This window comes from Protopterus annectens, chromosome 4.part1, assembly GCF_019279795.1.
Source record: "Protopterus annectens isolate FY-2018-M chromosome 4.part1, PAN1.0, whole genome shotgun sequence".
Classification (NCBI taxonomy): Eukaryota; Metazoa; Chordata; order Ceratodontiformes; family Protopteridae; genus Protopterus; species Protopterus annectens.
In genome coordinates, this window is record NC_056734.1 from 839311944 (window position 1) to 839332142 (window position 20199).

Below are 20199 nucleotides of genomic sequence, written 5' to 3' on the forward strand. Positions count from 1 at the left end.
TGGACATACAGCTGCTAAAAATCCTTTTCCAGATTATAATACATAAATACAGGAACAGAATAGTACAATATAAAAACACTTTCATTACATTACATTACATTTAATTATTACTTATTATACCCATCATCCTGAATTATTGCTGTCACAAACGCAATGTCTGATCTTACAAGCTTCTGTCAAGAAACAAGAATCAGGTCACCTACAGCACCAGAAATATCTGCTACCTCTTACAGGACAACTACTGATCACATCCCTTACAGGCTATATACTATTTCAGATTGTGTTGGGAGAATGAGAGTACTTTGCTGATTTTCTATTCCTTTCCATTTTGTGAAATCAGCTTGGTTTATTAGAGTCCTTCTGGATTTGTCTGCAAATGCTGATTTAGGCTGTAGATGGACAACAGGAGAACAATGTTCTTTGTTTTTATTTTCATGTACCTTGCCAAGTAATTTGGGTGGTTGGGGTTCTGGGCATTTTTAACTTTATAGACTTTTAAATGTTTATCTGCCAGTCTCCAAGGCCTGTGTAAATCCACTGATATTTAACATGCTAACAGACTGCTACAGTACTGTTTGCAGCATTTGTTTAAATGTCTTGATTTGAGGACTATATTAGAACACCGAACTTTCAAAATTTCGAGTGTTCTAATATCGAACCCTATTAATCGAAAATTTAAAACATTGAACATACAGAACAGCTAATTTTTTCAAAAAGCACACTAAACAAACAGCAATCCACCCACATACACCTAAACTCTTACACCTAAGCCTACACTAAACTATACATAAACCACTAACTATCCACTTACCTTAACCCAAACCCTAACCCTAAGGACCGTCACTATTGCACAGTCACCTCACTCGCGCCCTAACCCTAACTCACCTACCCCACCCTAACCCTCACATCCACACAATCGCTCACTTACCTGACCTGCGCCCTAACCCTAACTCACCTACCCCACCCTAACCCTCACGTCCACACAATCGCACAATTACCTGACCCGCACCCTAACCCTAACTCACCTACCCCACCCTAACCCTCACGTCCACACAACTGCACACTTACCTGACCCGCACCCTAACCCTAACTCACCTAACCCTCATGTCCACACAATCGCACACTTACATGAACCCGACCCGTAACTTTCCACCACAGGGCTGAAAATACCGAAGCAACAGAAACGGACAACCGAATTCTTTCCTTAAGAAAAAAATTTGGTTTTCTGTTTCTTCGATATTTTCAGCATTCGCTGAAAACGGGTCAATATTAGAACACTCGAAATTTTGAAAGTTCGGCGTTATAATACAGACCCTTGATTTGTTGGCATGTTAAGTCATTTTGTCACGTTGCAATTTTGTTGCATTACGGACCGTTTCCTGCCATACCTGACCTCTCAACTGTCCAGATTTTTACAGAATGTCCAGATATTTGCTTCCTATTTTTGGTCTGTTACTCAAAAAATTTTGTTTTTCTGGCAAATCATTAAGGATTAAAGTCAGAAAATAATGACAGATATTTCAGTTTCAAACTTCATACTTTTCAGAAAATCCATGTTAACATAAAACCTGTTATTCTATCAACTTTCTAAGTTTATAGGAGAAATATTTAAAAAGTATCTCTATTTTTGAGCCGTTGCCCCCCCACACTCATTATTTATGACCTTGCTCAAATTTCTTCCTCTAAGAGGTTGAGACTTTTGCCAACAGCGACAATGATGGGAATTGTGGTTAATGCTGTCTAAGGGAAGCTAAGAAGCGCCATTTATAGTTATAAACAAAGTAACAACAACCCCCAAATAACCTAAATTCTGATGTGCAGTTAAAATATATGCTTACTTGATACTTGCCTAGGCTAATGTGCTGCTAGCTTTCAGAAAACAATAGTCTAGGATAATGTATATAAAATAAAATAAAGTATATTTTACATGCCCACTATATACTGTAAATGCATGCATGCACGTCACTTACTGCATTATTTGCATAATATTGTGTCTGACTTAATACATTCCCACCCAAATCTATGTTTAGCAAATTAAAGCGATCACTAACTTCTTTGTATAGGAAGCAAAGCATTACAGTATTGTCCTGACAAGTAAATGTGTGTGTGTGTGTGTGTGTGTGTGTGTGTGTGTGTGTGTGTGTGGGGGGGTTCATTTTCAAATAATTAACACCCAGAAGAAGATTCCGCATGGCTGTGCGCCCTCTTACTGAATGCTTCTACCTGCTGCCTGGGCCCAGTAGACAGATTTCAAGTAACTTTGGAGCGGACCAAGTGAGACTGAGAAAGAAAAAACTAATTTTGGGGGGTAACTAGGCAACATCTGCTGCGGGAAGGAATTTTTAAATGCATTTGGGCAAACTTTGGTGCCCCCTGCACTGCAATCCAACATTTTGTACAAATAATCGAATGACATTCATTTTTGATTTGTGTTAAAGCTTACTGTTGTGAAGTTAAGGGAACTTGATTGCATATAAAGCCACAGGAAAGGCTGCCACTGCGGGAATTGGGAATGTTATGTGTAGAAGTAGATATTTTTTTGTGATTTTGCATCTTGCTACTACTAAGTTAGTGTAATGTGCAATCTAGAATGAATTATCCATTACAAGTTCTGTATGAACAGATTGTGTTGTTACGCGTAATGTGTTGTGCCACTGCCATGTCTTTCCTTTTTTCTCTGTTAGTTGCATATTAGTTGAACTTCTGTACTCTGCAGGGTGATGCAGAATGCATAGGTAGATGTACCATGCGTGTGACGAGCATTTATATGAGCTTTTGATGTTAGTTGATTAAGTAGTTGACTTGAAATCTCGTACAAATGAGTTTTTTTATTCAGTTTGCCTTATTCTATGGGAATGAAAATATTTTGCTTATCCTTGTTGCGTGTCAGTTACCAGTTTTAGATAAATGTTTTTATTTCTATATAGTGCTGTCTTGGTGGAGGTACTGAGGGCATAGTGTAGGTGAATGCATTGGCTCTGAAGGACCATGAATTTGTATTGTTGTTTTTTTGTGCAATTAATGGTAATATTTAGAAAGTTGCCTGATATGCAGTTGTGTGTCGTTTTCACTTGGATGCACTGTACAGTAAATGGGAGTAGTCTGAATTGTTCAGAGATGACATTTATTCATGTTTGTTCTCTCTGTTTTTCCAATGGATTGCAAAATGGTACATGTTTAATTTAACAGATCATGTAGATTCATTGTCCATTGTGCATTGTATTATAAAAGCACTGTTTGTACTTTAAAATTTATGTAGCATTCAAAACTGCTGTGAGGCAAAATCAAAGAATATCACCAGCCAGTCATGCCAGAAATTAGACATTTATAACTTAATGTGCAGAAAATGCCTGTTGATGGTACCCCACAGTTCCTGTGCAGTGGGTGGGGTTACATAATTATGCATGCAACTTTTATGTTAATTAGTATCCCTTTTTTTTTGCTGGTTGTACCTACTTTTCATGGGCCTTTGTTCAGATTTTTGTTGTTTCCAGGTTGAGAGGTATGACCTAACCCATGTCTGAGGCCAGCAAGGGGATCAAGGACACTGGTGCAGCATCACACTGCTGTCGGAGAGTGTGTCCTACTTCCTGCCATCCCATAGTAGCCTTGAAAGCTCCACAGTCAAAGCTTACAGGAGGTGTGTGGATACTTCCATGCGTGTGCAACTTCCCAACTAAGCAGTCCAGCACTTATGCATTATCGAGCTAGACAGATTAGTAACACTGCTTTATTGCAATGAGCCTAGGCTACCTTCCTCCCTCACATGGAGTTAGCCAGACTAGTAACACTGCTTTATTGCAGGAAGCCTAGGTGAACTGCATCCCCTAGGATGGATGAAACGACACTGGCTGCTCACTTCCATCCTCCTCCTTCTGTGGTCCCTCTAGTGCCCATGCTGCTAATCAAACACATGTTGTCTGAAGAAGAGTAAGGACTTTATTTCTATGTGGCATGGGTCCAGTAAGCCTTTATTTTTTTAAGATTTAACAAAATTCTTGGAATAAACAAATAAATCCAAACCAGCCCAGAAGTTGAAAATGTTGAAACACAGGTGACCAGTAGGAAGGTAGCTGGAATAAAGAAGCTGAACCACGACAAAGTAAAATCTTCTTTTTTAATACAAAATGGTGAGCGCTTTCGCAATGGTAACCATTGCTTAATCAGACAGCTCATTCAAACAGCAACAGCACTTAAATACTTTAATTCATTACTAAAACAACCAATCCTACCACTCAAAGTTAATTCAGCACTCAGCAATCAATTAATTACTATGGTTACGTTTTGCCCTTAGTTAATTGCTGAAGTCAGAAGAACACTGTTTAAAAACCACATGCACAAAATGTAAAAACAAGAACATGTGGATGAATATAAATAAAATACGTAAAACGTCAGTGAATAAATACATATACTCATGTTCCCCATTTAGTAACTGCTTGTATGTGTGGGTATAAGCATAAAAATATATGTACATTTATATAAAAATATAAGCAGTACACACTCAACTTAATACATATATTCTGCCTAATAAATACTCATGCTGTCCACCTAGTAAATACATATGCTTTAAACATGCATCTCAACAAAGGTCTTTAGTTATATCTATGCTAGAAGCAGCTCAAGAAATACTGTCATATTGACCCAAAGCCCTGTATGTGTTTATGTAGTCTTCTCTTGTTAAGATAGTATTGTTATTATTTATTTTATTTTAACCTTCTAGATTTTAGCACTGGCTTCAATGGAACACTATCATTCAAACCCAAACCTCTGTGTGCTCCTAAACGCAAAATCCATTTTACTTCCATATTTTCAGTAGTATTGACTATGTACCCCATCCTATTGCTCACATTCTGAATTTGTAAAACCTGAAATAAAAATATATGGTTATCCCCCTTATCCAATGTATGCTTAGCCAAAGCACTACACAGTTGCCCCTTTCTAGTGCAGTAAAAGTGATCCCATATCCGTTCCCTAAGGTGATGGTTAGTTTTGCCAATATATAAATGGAAACGTTGTGCAATGAGCTACATACACTACATTCTTAGTACTGCAATCAGCAGAATTCCTTAGCTCCCATAGACGCCCTGTTTCAGGGTGCTTGAAAAACCTTGATTCATCTATATAAATGCACTGTGTGCATTTTCCACATCTATGGGTACCATTCACTGTGCTATCCATCAGAGTAGGTATCCTTGGATAGCAAAGCTGCTGTTTCATATTTTTCTTATTTCTAAATGCAAAATGTGGTTGTCCACCCACTATGTTGGTAGTATCCTCATCTACTAACAACATATGCCAATTTTGTCGTATGATGGTTTCAAACCTTTTCACATCTTGTATATGGTAAAACCATCAGAATGTGTGATAATACACTATTCCTGATACCTACCCTGTCACTACCTGCTCTATCAGAGTAATAGGGCTTAGCTTTACCTTTCCTTTCTTTGTGTACATTATGGTACACCTTATCAAGTTCATGTTCACTATACCCCCTATTAATGAAACCTGTTCTTAGCTTAGTTAACTAATTTCTATACACTCCCTCTTGACAACATAGGTGAGATGTTCTCATTGCCTGACCTCTGATTATGTTAGGAAAAATCTTAGGGTTATGCATACTGTTTCTGTGTAGAAAAGATGGTCTGTAGCATTGTTTCCTATGTAATTTCGTAGACCATTGGTCATATTCTCTGTATATGGTAACATCCAGGAAGTCTAAACTCATTTCAGAGCAGTTCATCGTAAACTTTAAAAATTCACTAGTAGTATTTAGATGTACATACAGGGATTTAAGTTGTTCACCATCACCTTTCCAAAAAATAAAAAGATCATCTATGAAACGCCTATAAAAGTCTATTTGGGGATTACCTAACAGATGTTCATATTCCCAGTTAACCATAACCAGGTTTGCATATGTGTTGGCACAACTTGTGCCCATGGCAACCCCTGACAACTGCTTATAGCATGTGCCATTGAACATAAATATGTTGTGATACTGTACCAATTCTAGTAACATACAGAGAAAGTATATCTTAGTATTAGAGAACTTTCCCTGCCTTGTCAACACTGATTTCACCATGCTTATCCCCTGGTCATTGGATATACTTGTAAATAAAGACACTACATCTAGTGGGGCCAGCATGCCCGTATCTGCTGTTCCCATTTGCTTCACTGCCCCATAAAGGTCCACTAAAAACTGTTCTGTGTCTTTCAAGACATATGCATATTCATTGAGTGCTGTCTTCAATTCCTTATCCAGGTACATAGAGATGGGTTCTGTTAGCCATCCTGCCCCTGCTACTATAGGTCAAAATTTCGGGTTATATGGGTCTTTAAGTATCTTGGGGAGACCACAGATTTGAGGTATGAGTGGATTTTCAACAATAAAATAATTAAAAAATCTTTACTTAGTAGTTCCATGCACATGCATTCATATAAGGTACTAACAATCTGTTCACTCATTACAAACACAATTGTTGTTGGTACTTCAACATATACATTTGGATCCAATAACATTTCTTGCATAGCTGTATTATAAAAGTCAGCATTCAATATCACCACTGGTCCCCCTTTGTCAGCGGGTCTTATAACTATGCTATCATTAGTCTGCAAGTCACAAAATGCTTTGTGCTCACTCTTTGTCAAATTATACTTTCCTTCTTCGAAAAAACTATTGTTTCCTGTGTTATAAATGGCATTTTCACAAGCTTTTAAGAAAGTTTCTATATTATGCGGCAATATTGGTACCTACAGACTGTTTTTCGTAAACTGAACATCCCTTGCCTCATTGCCATTTCCAAACTGTTGTTTCAATGTTACATTTTTAGTAAACATACGCAGGCATAACAGAAATTCACTAATGTCCATTTTAGTCGAAGGTATAAAATTTAAACCTCTGTTTAATAAAGAAGTCTCAGCTGCAGACAGTTCATATTTGGAAGTATTCCATATTAACTCTCCTGCCCAAACCCCCACATTTTCTTCAAAGTGTTAGTTTGTAACTGACCTCCTTCTGTGGTCCCTCTAGTGCCCATGCTGCTAATCAAACATGTTGTCTGGAGAAGAGTAAGGACTTTATTTCTATGTGGCATGGGTCCAGCAAGCCTTTACTTTTTTTAGATTTAACAAAATCCTTGGAATGACTGGAAAGGGAAGGAAAGTACACATCAGGCCTTCCATCTAAAGCTTCAATATAGCATTGTGGAAGCTTGTAGAGAATTCCTGTAGGCATTAATCTAGGCAGTGATAAGGTTGCTCACCAGAGTGCAGCCCCTCTCCACAGCTAAATTTCAGGAGGGAAAACACCTTTGGATTTAGCTGATACTCATGATGCACATAAGCCATGCAGTTTAACACGTCTACCCTGAATTCTTTACAATGTTCAAAGGAATGTCAGTTCTAAAAGACAGAATTAAAAAAAAAGTCTTTCAAATAACAATGCAGAGTTTACAAAGGGTCAACTTTATTCAAGCACTTGTAAAGAATTCATAGTGAGCAGTCTACATTACTACATCTAAAACACAGAACATCAGAAAAGCAAAAACATAATGGGAAACATTAACTTTCACAAACATACAAAAGAAAGGATTTCTGAAGAGGACACAAGGTCCCTGTAGCCCCCTTCTGGAAGGCTGCATACATCCTCACTTTTCTAATTAAACTCTGAAATCACTCAACCTTGGGGTCAGTTAAAAAGTTCCTTACCTTCCAAGTACTGTGATCTTAATATAGCTGCAACAGGAGACCTTAAAGAATATCTCCACTTCTTCCTGAATAATAAAAATAAACTACTCCTATCTCAACCAAACTGGCTTTAAAGACTGTATCTGCTCATAAAATAAGCACCATACAGTGTATAAAACAAAGATAAAACATACATATATGTTCTGATGCAAATCAAAAGGATATGATTTAAGGGACGTCCTGGAACTGCACAATGTGGGGAATTTCCGCAGTCACCAATGCAGCAATTTCCAATGCAAGAGATAATCAAAATTGGAGACCTGAAGGCTGTGGACTCATCTGCACCTTTGTAGCAACCACAGCTTAAGGGTGGCATGTATTACAAAAAGTACCATGTGAAGACAGCAAGGAACTGAGTCATGTAATTCTAGACAAACCATTAAGAAACATGTTGTAGATGGCAGTGCAGACTACGGATTGCTAGCATAATATGGAGATATTAAGAAACACCTGTTAACAGCCTGCCGGGCTGTAGAGTTCTGTTCCAGTTGTGGTTGATCAAGTTCTGAGTACTGAAGCCCTAGATGTAGGGAATTACAGCAATCTAAATCGGAGGAAACCAAGACATAACCACTGAGAGATCCTCAGATGGAACGAGGTGTTTTATGACGGTAATACTCTTGACACAGAAACAAGAATACCTGACAACAGCAATTATCTGTCCTTTAGTTTCAGTGTATTATCAATAATAACTCCTAAATAAAATGAGGCTAGTGCATAGGATTGGAGAACTAGAATCCTGAAGTGTAGCATGAATATCTTGATGATATTAACTTTTAGCAGACTTCTAGTCATTCACAAGTGACTATACAGTAGACATAGTCTTCAAAGGGAAGGACAGGTAAAGCTGGATACAACCAAAATTGCAATTGTCTACCTGCCCATCACACAAGTGAAACGTACAGAGAAAACACCACGGGGCCAAACAAGGAAGGCCAGTGAACATCACATATTTAATGTTCCTCTTAAGGTAATCCCCAAAATCTTGTTGATGAAAAAGAAGTTTGAGATTGGTCTGTAATTATCCAGATCAAGACCTAAGATTTTTTTTTTTCCTAAATTACATTAATCAAGTCCTCCTTTACAACACATCGAAAACTTCTGCCAAAAGGGAAGAAGAGATAAACTGGTACAGAAGACTGACTACAGACAGGCAGGAAATCACCAGTATAGTAGAGCAAGGAGAGAGACCACATTTAGCCTGCTACACAACAGGAATCAGAGAAATAAAATTTGAGGAATCAGAAACAACAAACTCACTACAAATCCAAATGGTTTAATGCTCCTCACACCGTTTGTTTTCCTTGAGAGCACATTATGGGGAACATCCAAACTTATTAAAGCAAGCTTTGCAGTGGAAAAACCAAGAAGCCAATTTCATGCTCTCAACAGAAATCGGCAAACTTACCTTAAAGAATATCTCCACTTCTTCCAGACTAATTCTACTGTTTTCATGGAATGACACAAGGGCAGCTACCAGCAGCCCTGCCTGAGTCTCTTTGAGATGACGGGCAAATTCTGTTGGGATAACAAGCTCATTTTTATGACTCACTAGCAGTCTTGGTTCTTCAGTAAAGCCCAATACCAAAGGGATCTGCAAGAGATAACCACGTTATCAACACAATCAAATTGTATTAAAATATAAAAATGTGCTTATTTCTGAAAGCAGGACTTGAATCTTAAGATATATACAAACAACACAGTTTAAAATAAATCAAGGCTGATCAATATATCATTTAGAAGGCACATCCACTCAACTTGCAGCTCTGCTTCAAATAAATAAAATGGAAATGTTTTAAACAGAGGGGACAATGAGTTGATGCTGGCTTCTAGGTGTACTGTGTCAACACAAGAAGTGACTGTGCACATGTAAGCATGCTGAAAATTCTACTCATTGTGATCTGTCCAATTAGTAGGTCATTCCAAAACTTTCTAAAGAAATAAAAGTTATGTACTTACCATAATGATAGACCTAGAAGAGTAGATCAATTATCCATGACAGTAGAACTATGACTAGCAGGCCTTAGGACCATTCATCAGATAAAACTTACCCAGGCTGCCAAACACCCTCCCATATCCCATATTACACCACAGTGCCAAGCATCCACTCTAACAGCAGAACACAATCCTAAACAAATCAACTTGGCTGCCCTCATTATGTGCTACAAAAAAGGACCAGAACTACGGTAAACCAAGTCCGCAGACAAAAAGTACTTAAACAACAAAAAACAAACCTCAGACTATGGAAATGCCCAAAAGAAAACTTTATTCCAACAAAGTAGAATGCAGCAAAGTTTTCAGGTTAGCAAAAACCCTTCCTCAGTGCTTCATTATGTGACTATACCCATTATTACAGTGGACACAAAGGAAGTCCTAAACCCAGACATCACAACCAGCTTATGGTGCCTTACAAATGTACTAAGAGTAAATTAAAAAAAAAGTTATTGCGGTAGCAGTTACTCAAGCTGAATGGATTTTCTGTAAGCAGACAGAAGGCTTAATGCATTTATTATAACAAAAAGGTATAGTCAGGCAACATTTTGCTACGGAAACTTTGGAAACCGTCGCACTTCATTTTATTTTAGAGTAAGAGATAAGCAGCAGGATACATCTGCAAATAGCCCTTGCCTTCTCGAGATAAAATGTCAAATGACAGTGCATATTCCTACAATTGAGAAGATACACCAGATAGAGTAATTCAGAAAAAGCCTACATAGAGGGTAGTGACTTAGGTTAGTGTCAGTAACAACGTCTGGCATAAAAGACTGATTAGAGTGGAGAACAACTCTGTCTCTATGAATATGGATATGGATGTGGAGAACAAACAGGTAAGACATGTGGTTCAGAGACAGTTCTACTAGCTATGTCAACCACAAGGACTAAAGTATTTCAGGAAAGGTATTTTAAGTCAGTAGAGACTGCCTTTTGAAAGGGAGGCAAGGTCAACCTCTCTAACTCAAAATTCAAGATGTAACAGGGTGAAGGATCCCAAAGGAGGCATTTTAAACAAGAATATACCACTCAAAGTCTTTACAAACTTTCAGTGATAAACAAAAAATAAAAAAGGTGGTATTCACTAACAAATGGAAATTCTGTGAAACAAAAAATTGATTTTTTTGTAGGAGGGCCCTTTTCTGCAACTGACCATCAGCTAGTGATCCCCTAAAAGTATCCATCCTTCCTGGCTGGTGCTGCTCCCCAAGAGAGGACTGCCTTGGCAGAGTGGGAAGGGATTGGGGAACCTATAAGGAAGGAGGTGAACATCTTTATCTGTACAGCAAAAAAGGCAGTGTCAGTCCAAGGACCATAACCACCTTGCCAATACCCAGCCTCCTATGCACCTCCTGCCTACAGGAGGCAAAACAAGTCATGCATGAGAACCTATGAGCATCCGTCCAACTGTCAAGGTTTCACTCTCTTTTACATGTAATCAAAGATTATTCCAGAGAATGGGAAGTGTCAAGAAATAAATCTGTCCCTTTAATACCTCCTAATTATTTGATGATGGAGGTTCACATCTTTAGTTTGAGTGCTTCTACAGCCACTTGTTTTGTACAAGCACAGGAAATCAAGGAGGGTTAGGTCCTTAACAGCACGGAATGCTAGACATAAATCACGGGGTAGAAATCTATAGGAGCCACGGTCTAGTAATAGAACTTCAATCCTGTCTTAGAAGCTGAGAAGCTGAGAATCTCTAGTCCCTTGATCTTTTTAATTAAGAGTCTCAGTACTCTTTCTAGCTATGTGATGTGCTGACATAGATATATTAAAACAGGCATTATATTAGAGAATTGGTCTGATCGGGTCAGACTACAGAGAAATAACTTCATTTGTCCTGGATGAGACACCTTCAGTTAGTAATCTGGCTAGACAGAAAGACTTCCTGATTACTGTTGTTGTGTGGTGACTAAAGAATAGGGGGTTGTCTACAAAGGTGCTGAAATCTCTGACAATTCTATCATTAAGAATGGGGGTGCTATGTATACTACAGGATGCTGTCAGGATTTGTTTACTGAAGGTGACAGTAGTGCACATCTTTTTATTTAATTTAAGCCCATTTCTATTACACCATTTACTTGTATGATTTATTCTTTGTTGTAAATGTACACTATCACATGATAAATAAATGACAATGCAAAACTTGTAGTTATTGCAAATTTAGTTAGCCATACACCTGGTCTATTAGTAAGGAGACACAAGAAGTAGATGACAAACACAAGAGGTCCAGTACTGAGTCCTGAGGAATTCCACTAGTCATCTTTTCACTTTCTGATGTAGCACCTGCTATTTTAACTGTGTTGGTTCTATCCCACAACCAGTCTGCTAGCCACTTTACAACATAAGGGTCAACAATTCATGGGGAAGTATGTCACAGGCCTTGGCCAAATTCAGGTACACTGTATGAACTACACTGTCACTAGCTACAGTTTTACTGATTTTCTAAAAAAAAGTTTACTAAATTAAGTACACACGATCTCCCTTTAACAAAATCATAATATTGCAGGTCTACAGCAGTAAATTTTTTTTCAAACTGGAGTAATGAAATCACATATAATATGCTCCATGGCTTTGTAAATTAAGATTGTTAGGCTAATAGATTTATAGTTTCATTGTAACATTTCTTTTCTTTGCTGTTATTTTTCTTATCTGCTTTTTGTACCTTTTGTACATGTATTTATACGTGGAGCTTATCTCACCAGGCCTTTGCTGAAATGAGGCAACTTAAGCCCAGACGGACAAGCCTGGTAAAGAAATGATAATAAATAAATAAAATAAATAGTTTCCAGGATCTGAGGTGGGCCCCTTTAATGGATGTCTGGTAGGTTTAGATAAGACTTTGTATTTACATTTTACTTAACTGAATGCAAGAACACTGCCTCAGTTTAAGCAGTGTTTCTGGATTCTGTAAAAAAATGTATGTTAGTACAGATTTCTACTAGAGTAGGAAATGTTCTTTAATGTAAACTATTAAATGTTAATTGGAATCTTAAGCAAGGAGAATATTACTGAACTGCAAGGCCTGTGTCAGTAAGCTAATGACTGGCCTGTGTCCAGTTGTTCAGCATGGGATACCTGGGATATCACTGCTGAGTGAAAGATAGACAGAAATCCAATCAACCTGCCAAACATGATCTAAACATTGCTACACTTAGTGTAAGTTCACTGGCAGAACACAGCTTAAAAGTGAATGATATGCTGAAAAGGAGGAGGCCAGGCATCATATGTATCCAGGAGATAAGATGGAAGGGCAATGTAGCAAAGCCACTTGGCTTGGCATCCTGAGTCTACTACTCAGGAGGTCAGAACAGAAATGGTGTGGAAACTGTGGTGAAGGAGAGGCTTCAGAAGAGAGCGAATTATGTCATTAAGACAGACTCATGGCAATCAGACCCCTGTGTAATGGTAGGACAGTATTCATAATCTCAGCCCATGAGTGTATTTTAGAATCACCTGCATCTACTCACAGTCAATACTGTATTTAGAAATGAAGTTAATGTATCCTACGTGAAAACTGATAGTTTTTTTTTTATGGATTCTCTCCTGCAAGGACACATTTCAAAATGTGTGTTTTATTATACGAAAGTGGATCATCTGGTGATCCCAAAGATGTTCAGGATCCCTAAAATCCATAAATATTTAACCAATCCACCTTGCGACCAACAGATATAATTCAATACTCTCTAATTTTTATCTATACCTATAACCATTTACATTCCAGGATAATATGGAAAGCATAGCCATTATGGTAATAAGGTATGGTTCTCACATATTACACATTACAGTTGTTCTGAATGTGTATTTGCAAATTTGTCATACAGGCACACACTAATGTTTGGCAGGCTGATCTTGTATACAGTTGTTTCTTCTCATCTTCATTTGAAGATATGTCACATTTTTCAGGACTTTTTGTTTTAATGAAAACCCTCAAACCAAAAACTAAATGTATTTTTAGAACACTCATATCCTATTAACCTAGATCAATCACAGAAAACAATGTGCATCTTCAAAAATGAGGCTTAAAGGAAAACTCTACCACAGAACTAAAAACAATCTATGTTTTCACTCTACCTTTGCTTTCTTTAACACCTCAAAATCACTCTGATTGCTTCTTACAGAATTGTAATATGCTTTCTACAAAATAGCTATAAATGGGGCTTGACATATCAATGTGATGTTTTGTTTTTCTTCAAGAATTTCACTTTCACATAATCCACTTCAACTCTGCTTCTTATGAGTCATGCTAGACAAGTACCATTTGGAGATGTCAGTGGAGGAATCACAAGACACTTTGCTCAATCTGAGCACCCATTCAGTTCATGAATTTGGTATCAATTTCAGCGAGCAGATGTCCGGAGTGATTGTTGGGGCTATACGTGAAGCCTTTGCCAGTCAGTTCGGGAGTCAGAGCACTTCAAGTGCTCAAAAAGGAAGTACACGTAGTGACGCTGCACCGAAAGGTAGCGTAGCTGGTTTTACTGTTGGGCGACCAGGAGATAAGGCATCTTATACTAATTTTGGTAATGGAAGAAACGCTTCGAATGAAAACAACTGTGGAGTTCTTCCAAATGGTATTACAAACATTTTGTTGGCCGAAGACGATTCCAATCCGTTTTTTATAGGTGACACGCAAACACAACAAGGACAAGTAAGTGAATTGGTTGATTCTACTTGTAGCGACAGTCATGAGCTGTGTAAAGAGAACATTTTTAAATTGGAAAAATCTAGCATTAAATTTGTGTAGCTCCAGTTGGAAGTTCATTATTTAAGAGAGAACATTAGACTAAAATGTGTACCTTTTGGCTTAAGGGTATGCAAATTTCCGAATTGTGTAACACAAGGAGACAGTTTATACGCTAAGCTAGTAGATTTATATAACAACACAGGTTTGCAATTCATGGAGCTTTTGATTGACCATTACAATTTGGAGATAGCCAACCTCAAATCACAATTAGAGAATTTGGACAAAGAAATTAGGGCTTCGGAAGCATTTAATGCTCTAGCTTCTTTATACTTGGGTATTGAGGCCAAAGTTAAAAGACATAAGGCATCCGTTGTTACAAGAAAACAAGGAAAATTTTGTAGAGATATAGCAGCTTATGCAACTCACAAAGCTTATCTGGTAAAACCTGTTCAGCACAAATTTCATCAGAACATTAATCACGGTCAACAGACTAAAGAGACCTTTAATGATTCAGGTGAAAATAATGTAACTAATACCGTCAATTCCACTGATGGTTGTCAAGGACAAAACACTATTAATAACAACTGCAACAACAAAAATTCAGAAACATCTAACAGGGTTACTTCAGTTGTTGCAGCTGTAGATTCCAACACTAAGGGTCCTTTTTTGACGGACAGTTCAGGGGTCAAAAAGACTACGAAGTGGTCCAACAAAGTTCAGACAATGAACAAAGGCAAGACCAGAGGGAAGAAAAAGTTCTAGAATTTTGTATGAATGTGTTGAATCTTACTGATACTGTTTTGTCTCAAGACATGATTTCAGTCCTTAAGAAAGGATTTTCCTTTATTCCTGGTAACAGAGTAAATTTGGCACAACTTATTGTGGATTTCAAGTTGTATTGCAGGAAACTAAACTTGAAATACATTTTTGACAACACCAAGTTGGTAGATACAGTGCATAAATTTACCAGGAAGAAAAGTACATATAATCCTTTACTTAATTCTACTTCGTCAGTATTTAACAAACAATGTGAACAGGATTTTAGGAACAATGACAGTCAATTACACTATAAGTCCAACCTTTCAGAGGGAGAATTTGAAGCTCTCCAAATTATGGCCAGAAACAGGGATTGGCATATTATGAAGGCCGATAAAGGTGGGATTATAGTTGTAATGAGTTCTGTAGAATATATTAAAATCATTAAGGCAGTTTTAGCTGACAATTCAAGTTACAGAATAGTTGATGCTGATTTTGTTTGCAAAAGTTTTGCTAAGTTAGACGCTTGTCTTTTTGATTTATTTAGTGATGGGTGTTTTGATTTTGATGTTTACACCTTTTTGTATACAGAATACCCTAAAATTGTTTCCTTATTTGGAATTCCAAAAGTACACAGAATGAGAGAAAAATCTTCCTTTCAGGCCTATTGTTTCAGCAAGCTGTTCCAAAACAGAGACCATTTCTGTTTGGTTAGATGATTTATTAAATCCTGTTGTGCAAAACTCTAAATTTTATCTTCGAGATTCCTGGCACCTCTTAGAGCTATTAAAAGACATTAGGGTTGATGATTTTAATATTTATTTTGCATTCCTAGATGTTGTTTCTTTGTACACCAGCATAGACCAACAGATTGGTGTTGAATTCATGAGAGAATATTTAAGTAAACAATCTGATTTTGACAACACTTTGGTTCACACTTGTTGTACTTTAATGGAGCTGGTGTTAGACAACAATTTCTTCAATTTTGAAGGTGATTTGTATAAACAAACATCTGGCGTTGCTATGGGTTCTCGAGTTGCACCAAGTTTTGCAAATTTAGTCATGACATCTTGGGAAAACAATTTTTTGACAAAGCACCCCATAGTCAATAACATCTTATTTTATAGAAGGTACATAGATGATTTGATTTTTTTATGGAAAGGTGATGTCAGTTCTTTTACTTGTTTTTTTTCAAGCTCTCAACAACACGACTAGTTTTTTGAAATTCACTTTAGGAAATTTTGGCAAAAGTATAGATTTTTTGGATTTGCATTTAACGATTGATCATGAACATCATAATTTTCAGAGTAGTATTTTCAGAAAATCTACATTTGTGAACCAATATTTACACCATGATAGTTTACACCCCATGCACATGAAAAAGGGTGTAGTGAAAGGTCAGTTTATACGACTAAGTTGTTTAACTAGTGAAAATGAGGTTTTCCTTCAGGAGATTATTAAGCTAAAAAATGTCTTTCTCGATAGAGGTTATACAATCAGTTGGTTAGATCACATTAATAGTGAGGTCTTGCATTTGAGAGAAAACAAAGCTAGTCCAATTTTGAGAGTGTCTGACTATACTAGTATTGATAACATACAGGATAGCTCTAAGATAGCCAACCAATATAAATTGTCATTTGCTTTACCTATTACCAACAAAATGTCTGTTATTAAAGGCATAATTTTAAACAATTGGAAAATAATACTAGGAAATTTTGATTTGGCTAAAATTATAGGAAACAGTCCAACTTTTACATACAAGAAAGTTAGTAACATTAAGATGATTTTGGAGGGAGGTGCAAATAGCTCAGAGAGTGTGTAATTCAGTTTTAGGTACGTTTCCATGCACAACATGCAAAAAATGTAGATTTATTAGTGGAACATCTAGCATTCACTTAAAACACAACAGCAGGGTTATCACAGTTAAATGATATTATACCTGTAAGACTACTAACATAGTCTACGTTGCACAGTGTATATCATGTGAACATTTTTACATAGGGAAGACTACATGTGCCTTAAACAAACGCATTTATGAACACAATTTGGCAATAAAGAAAAAGGATGAGTCAAATGCCTTAGCAAAGCATTCATTATGTTGTCCTTTGTTTAAGAAATTTACTTTTTCAGTTTTAGAAAAAGTTAATGACACATTGTTTAGTGGAGATTTTAAAACATTTTTAGAATGTAGAGAAGCCATTTGGCAAATCAGGTTAAAGGCTGATCATTTACCAGGGCTGAATGACACCATTAATATTAAATGTTTTTTATTAGCACAGAGATTTTAAACATTGATTAGTGGTGTATTTTCAGTATCTTATAAGTATGTTTTTAGGTTATAAGTTAACATGTATATATATATATATATATATATATATATATATATATATATATATATATATATATTTACATTCATTGTGTTATTCAATTGTTATTTTTATATTACTAATTAGATGAAATTGTGAACACAGTTTCATTGGCAGGCTGCTGCATGTGACTTTTTCTATTTAAGTCATGTCATTTGTTTTGGGTGCTTTTCTGAAGAAGTTCAGTTGGAAAAAAACAGAACAAAAACGTTAAATATACAGATTGGGCTGTCTGTCTTCTATTGGTCACAAGTGGTATTTGCTGGTGTTATCTTATATATCTTCTGTAACAGGACTGCTTCTTTTATTTCTTGAATGGCCCTCATCTATGCATGTCTTAGGTTTTGTTTTACACTATATTAAGGAGATATACAGCTAGGGTTACCACCTGTCCCACTTTGTGAGGGACAGTCCCTCTTTGGGCAGTTGTGTCCTGACAAAAAATATTAAAAATGGCAAATGTCCTGAGATTGTAGGACATAATTATGTCCTATATTGTATGTAATAGTTGCATAAAACAGTTATTCTGTATCTAAAATACCTAAATGTTATAAGAAACAGAATAAGCAACTAAAATGCTACAAGAATAAGCTATTATTTAGGCAAAAAAGTTAAGTTCTATCCTTTGTACTGACTGTGGGTATGTGTCGGCCTGTAAAATCTGATGTTTGTCCCAAAAATGTCCCACTATGGCCATTTGAAAAGGTGGCAACCCTATATACAGCTGCAACCAAAAAGTAGCTAAACTGCAGGCCTTTGTTCTACATACCTTTTTGTAGTCCAAGATGAACTGACAGTAACCCTACCCCCCCCCCCACACACACACACACACACACACACACACACACTTACTTTGGTAAATGTATTGATATTTTACAAGAATTGCAAGAAAAATATTTTCTGATTTTCTCTAAATGCCACAGACATCTTTGATTCTACATTTAAGTCATCTTACAATGTAAGGCAGTATAAACAACAAACATTTAAAGTTTAGCATTTCAGTACTGTGATACTGCTTATATTAATTTGTCAAAAGAGGTGACAACTACCTTTGAACCACTGACTGATCAAATTCCTATGCTATGAAGGGCATGGCTACAATAGAAGCAGCTGTTAATCAGTGTAAGTTCTCTTCGTCTCTGCAATAAAGACAATGGAAAACAGTTTCACACCTCCCTGTCTTTTTTTACAGCAGCTGCTGTGGTCCTGACTTCAACAAGACTAATTACCAGTATAAGATTGTCAGCAGCACCTGACTACTAATTTCTCTCTGTCTGTAGTATGTCATGCAGGAGTACACAAATTCTTCTGCAGATTATGTGAGAAGTTAAGCTTTAAAAAATTGTGTGGTCTGTCCCGTCCTTTGACTCCAAGGCAAAGAAGTGAAAGTTTCATAAAGTACAAGCAGGCTTCTAGTGCCTACACAGTACTGAAACCATAATGTAAAGAGAGGAAATCAACCTAAGTGTTGAGTTAAACTGTAGAAGAGGGTGGAGTTTTCCTTTAACCCTCCAGAAAGGAACTGCCCCAAATCAACAGCTGCACCCACAGAAATAACCTAAAATTAAGGTTATCCATTCTAAAGCACATGTATGTTCCCACTTACTCAGATTGCTGTCTTTTCTTTTCTTATCTCTATTCTTCTCCCAGATGTGAAAAGCAGCTTGTATGTTTTCAGAACATTAACTTTTAGCTCTCAAAAGTGCACTGGCTATCTTTAAATAAAATTAAACTGTGCATTAAAATTAAACTGTGCACTGTTTTATTAAAGTATTATAAAGCTGCTAGGGAGGCAACTACCTCTTATTCACTCCCCATATTTTCAAACCTTATTTTTCACTATACTGCTTGGCAATGTGCCTTTACACTTTGCATTTCCCTTAGTAAATAATGCCCAGAACTGTCAAGATTAACTGTTTGTATCTGCAGACAGTTTTTCTCCATGTAAAAGTAGTCAGCAAAGATGGGAAAAAAATAATCTAACAACTTTACATGTGCTTGAATAATTTCACTCAAAACAGAATTTGCAGAATTTCCCTGGTCAAATGCCTTCAGCTGCAGACTTCTTGACTCCCAATGAGAACATTGTTAATGGAAAAAAAGAACACGGTAATATCTCAGTAGATGCAAGAAACATATAATTTCTTGTGGCTATCATCATTTTGCCTTACCTTTAAAGCCTACTAGCTCACAAAAACATGTGACAATGGCATTCATCTAAACAACGATCCCTGTAAGACTAGAAGAAATTACGTTAATTTTACATATAATAGAATCACTGCACTTTTACACCCCAGCAGCCCAAAATCATCCTTTCTTCTTTTATTATATTACAAAGCCTATATTTCTTACATCTAAAAAAGTACTTGTTTGCTTTAATATCTGTAACACATACAACAATCACCGAAAATACCCCCCCCCCACATTAAAGTACATTTGACTACATACTATACAAAACTGCTTTATAATATAACATGCAATTTATATCATAAAGTGTTTTATAGAAATACTAAGAACATTTTTTACTTACAGTTAGTTTTGTTCCTTTTAGTGCTCTTCTAAACATTAATGACATAAAGTGGGGTATATGCTTTACAGTCCACCCACAGTTTATCAAATTCAACAAAGCCAAGTCTTTAACAGCCGCTGTTT

At 36.7% G+C, this 20199-nt stretch overlaps 1 protein-coding gene across 1 annotated transcript in view; it reads right to left on the reverse strand.

The window, feature by feature from the left end:
* HPS3 (HPS3 biogenesis of lysosomal organelles complex 2 subunit 1) overlaps nt 1-20199 on the reverse strand; it is a 603825-nt gene that overhangs the window by 311734 nt on the left and 271892 nt on the right. The window contains exon 12 of the mRNA XM_044070618.1: nt 9152-9337. Within this exon, the coding sequence (XP_043926553.1) occupies nt 9152-9337 (186 nt within the window). The remainder of the gene's footprint in view (nt 1-9151; nt 9338-20199) is intronic.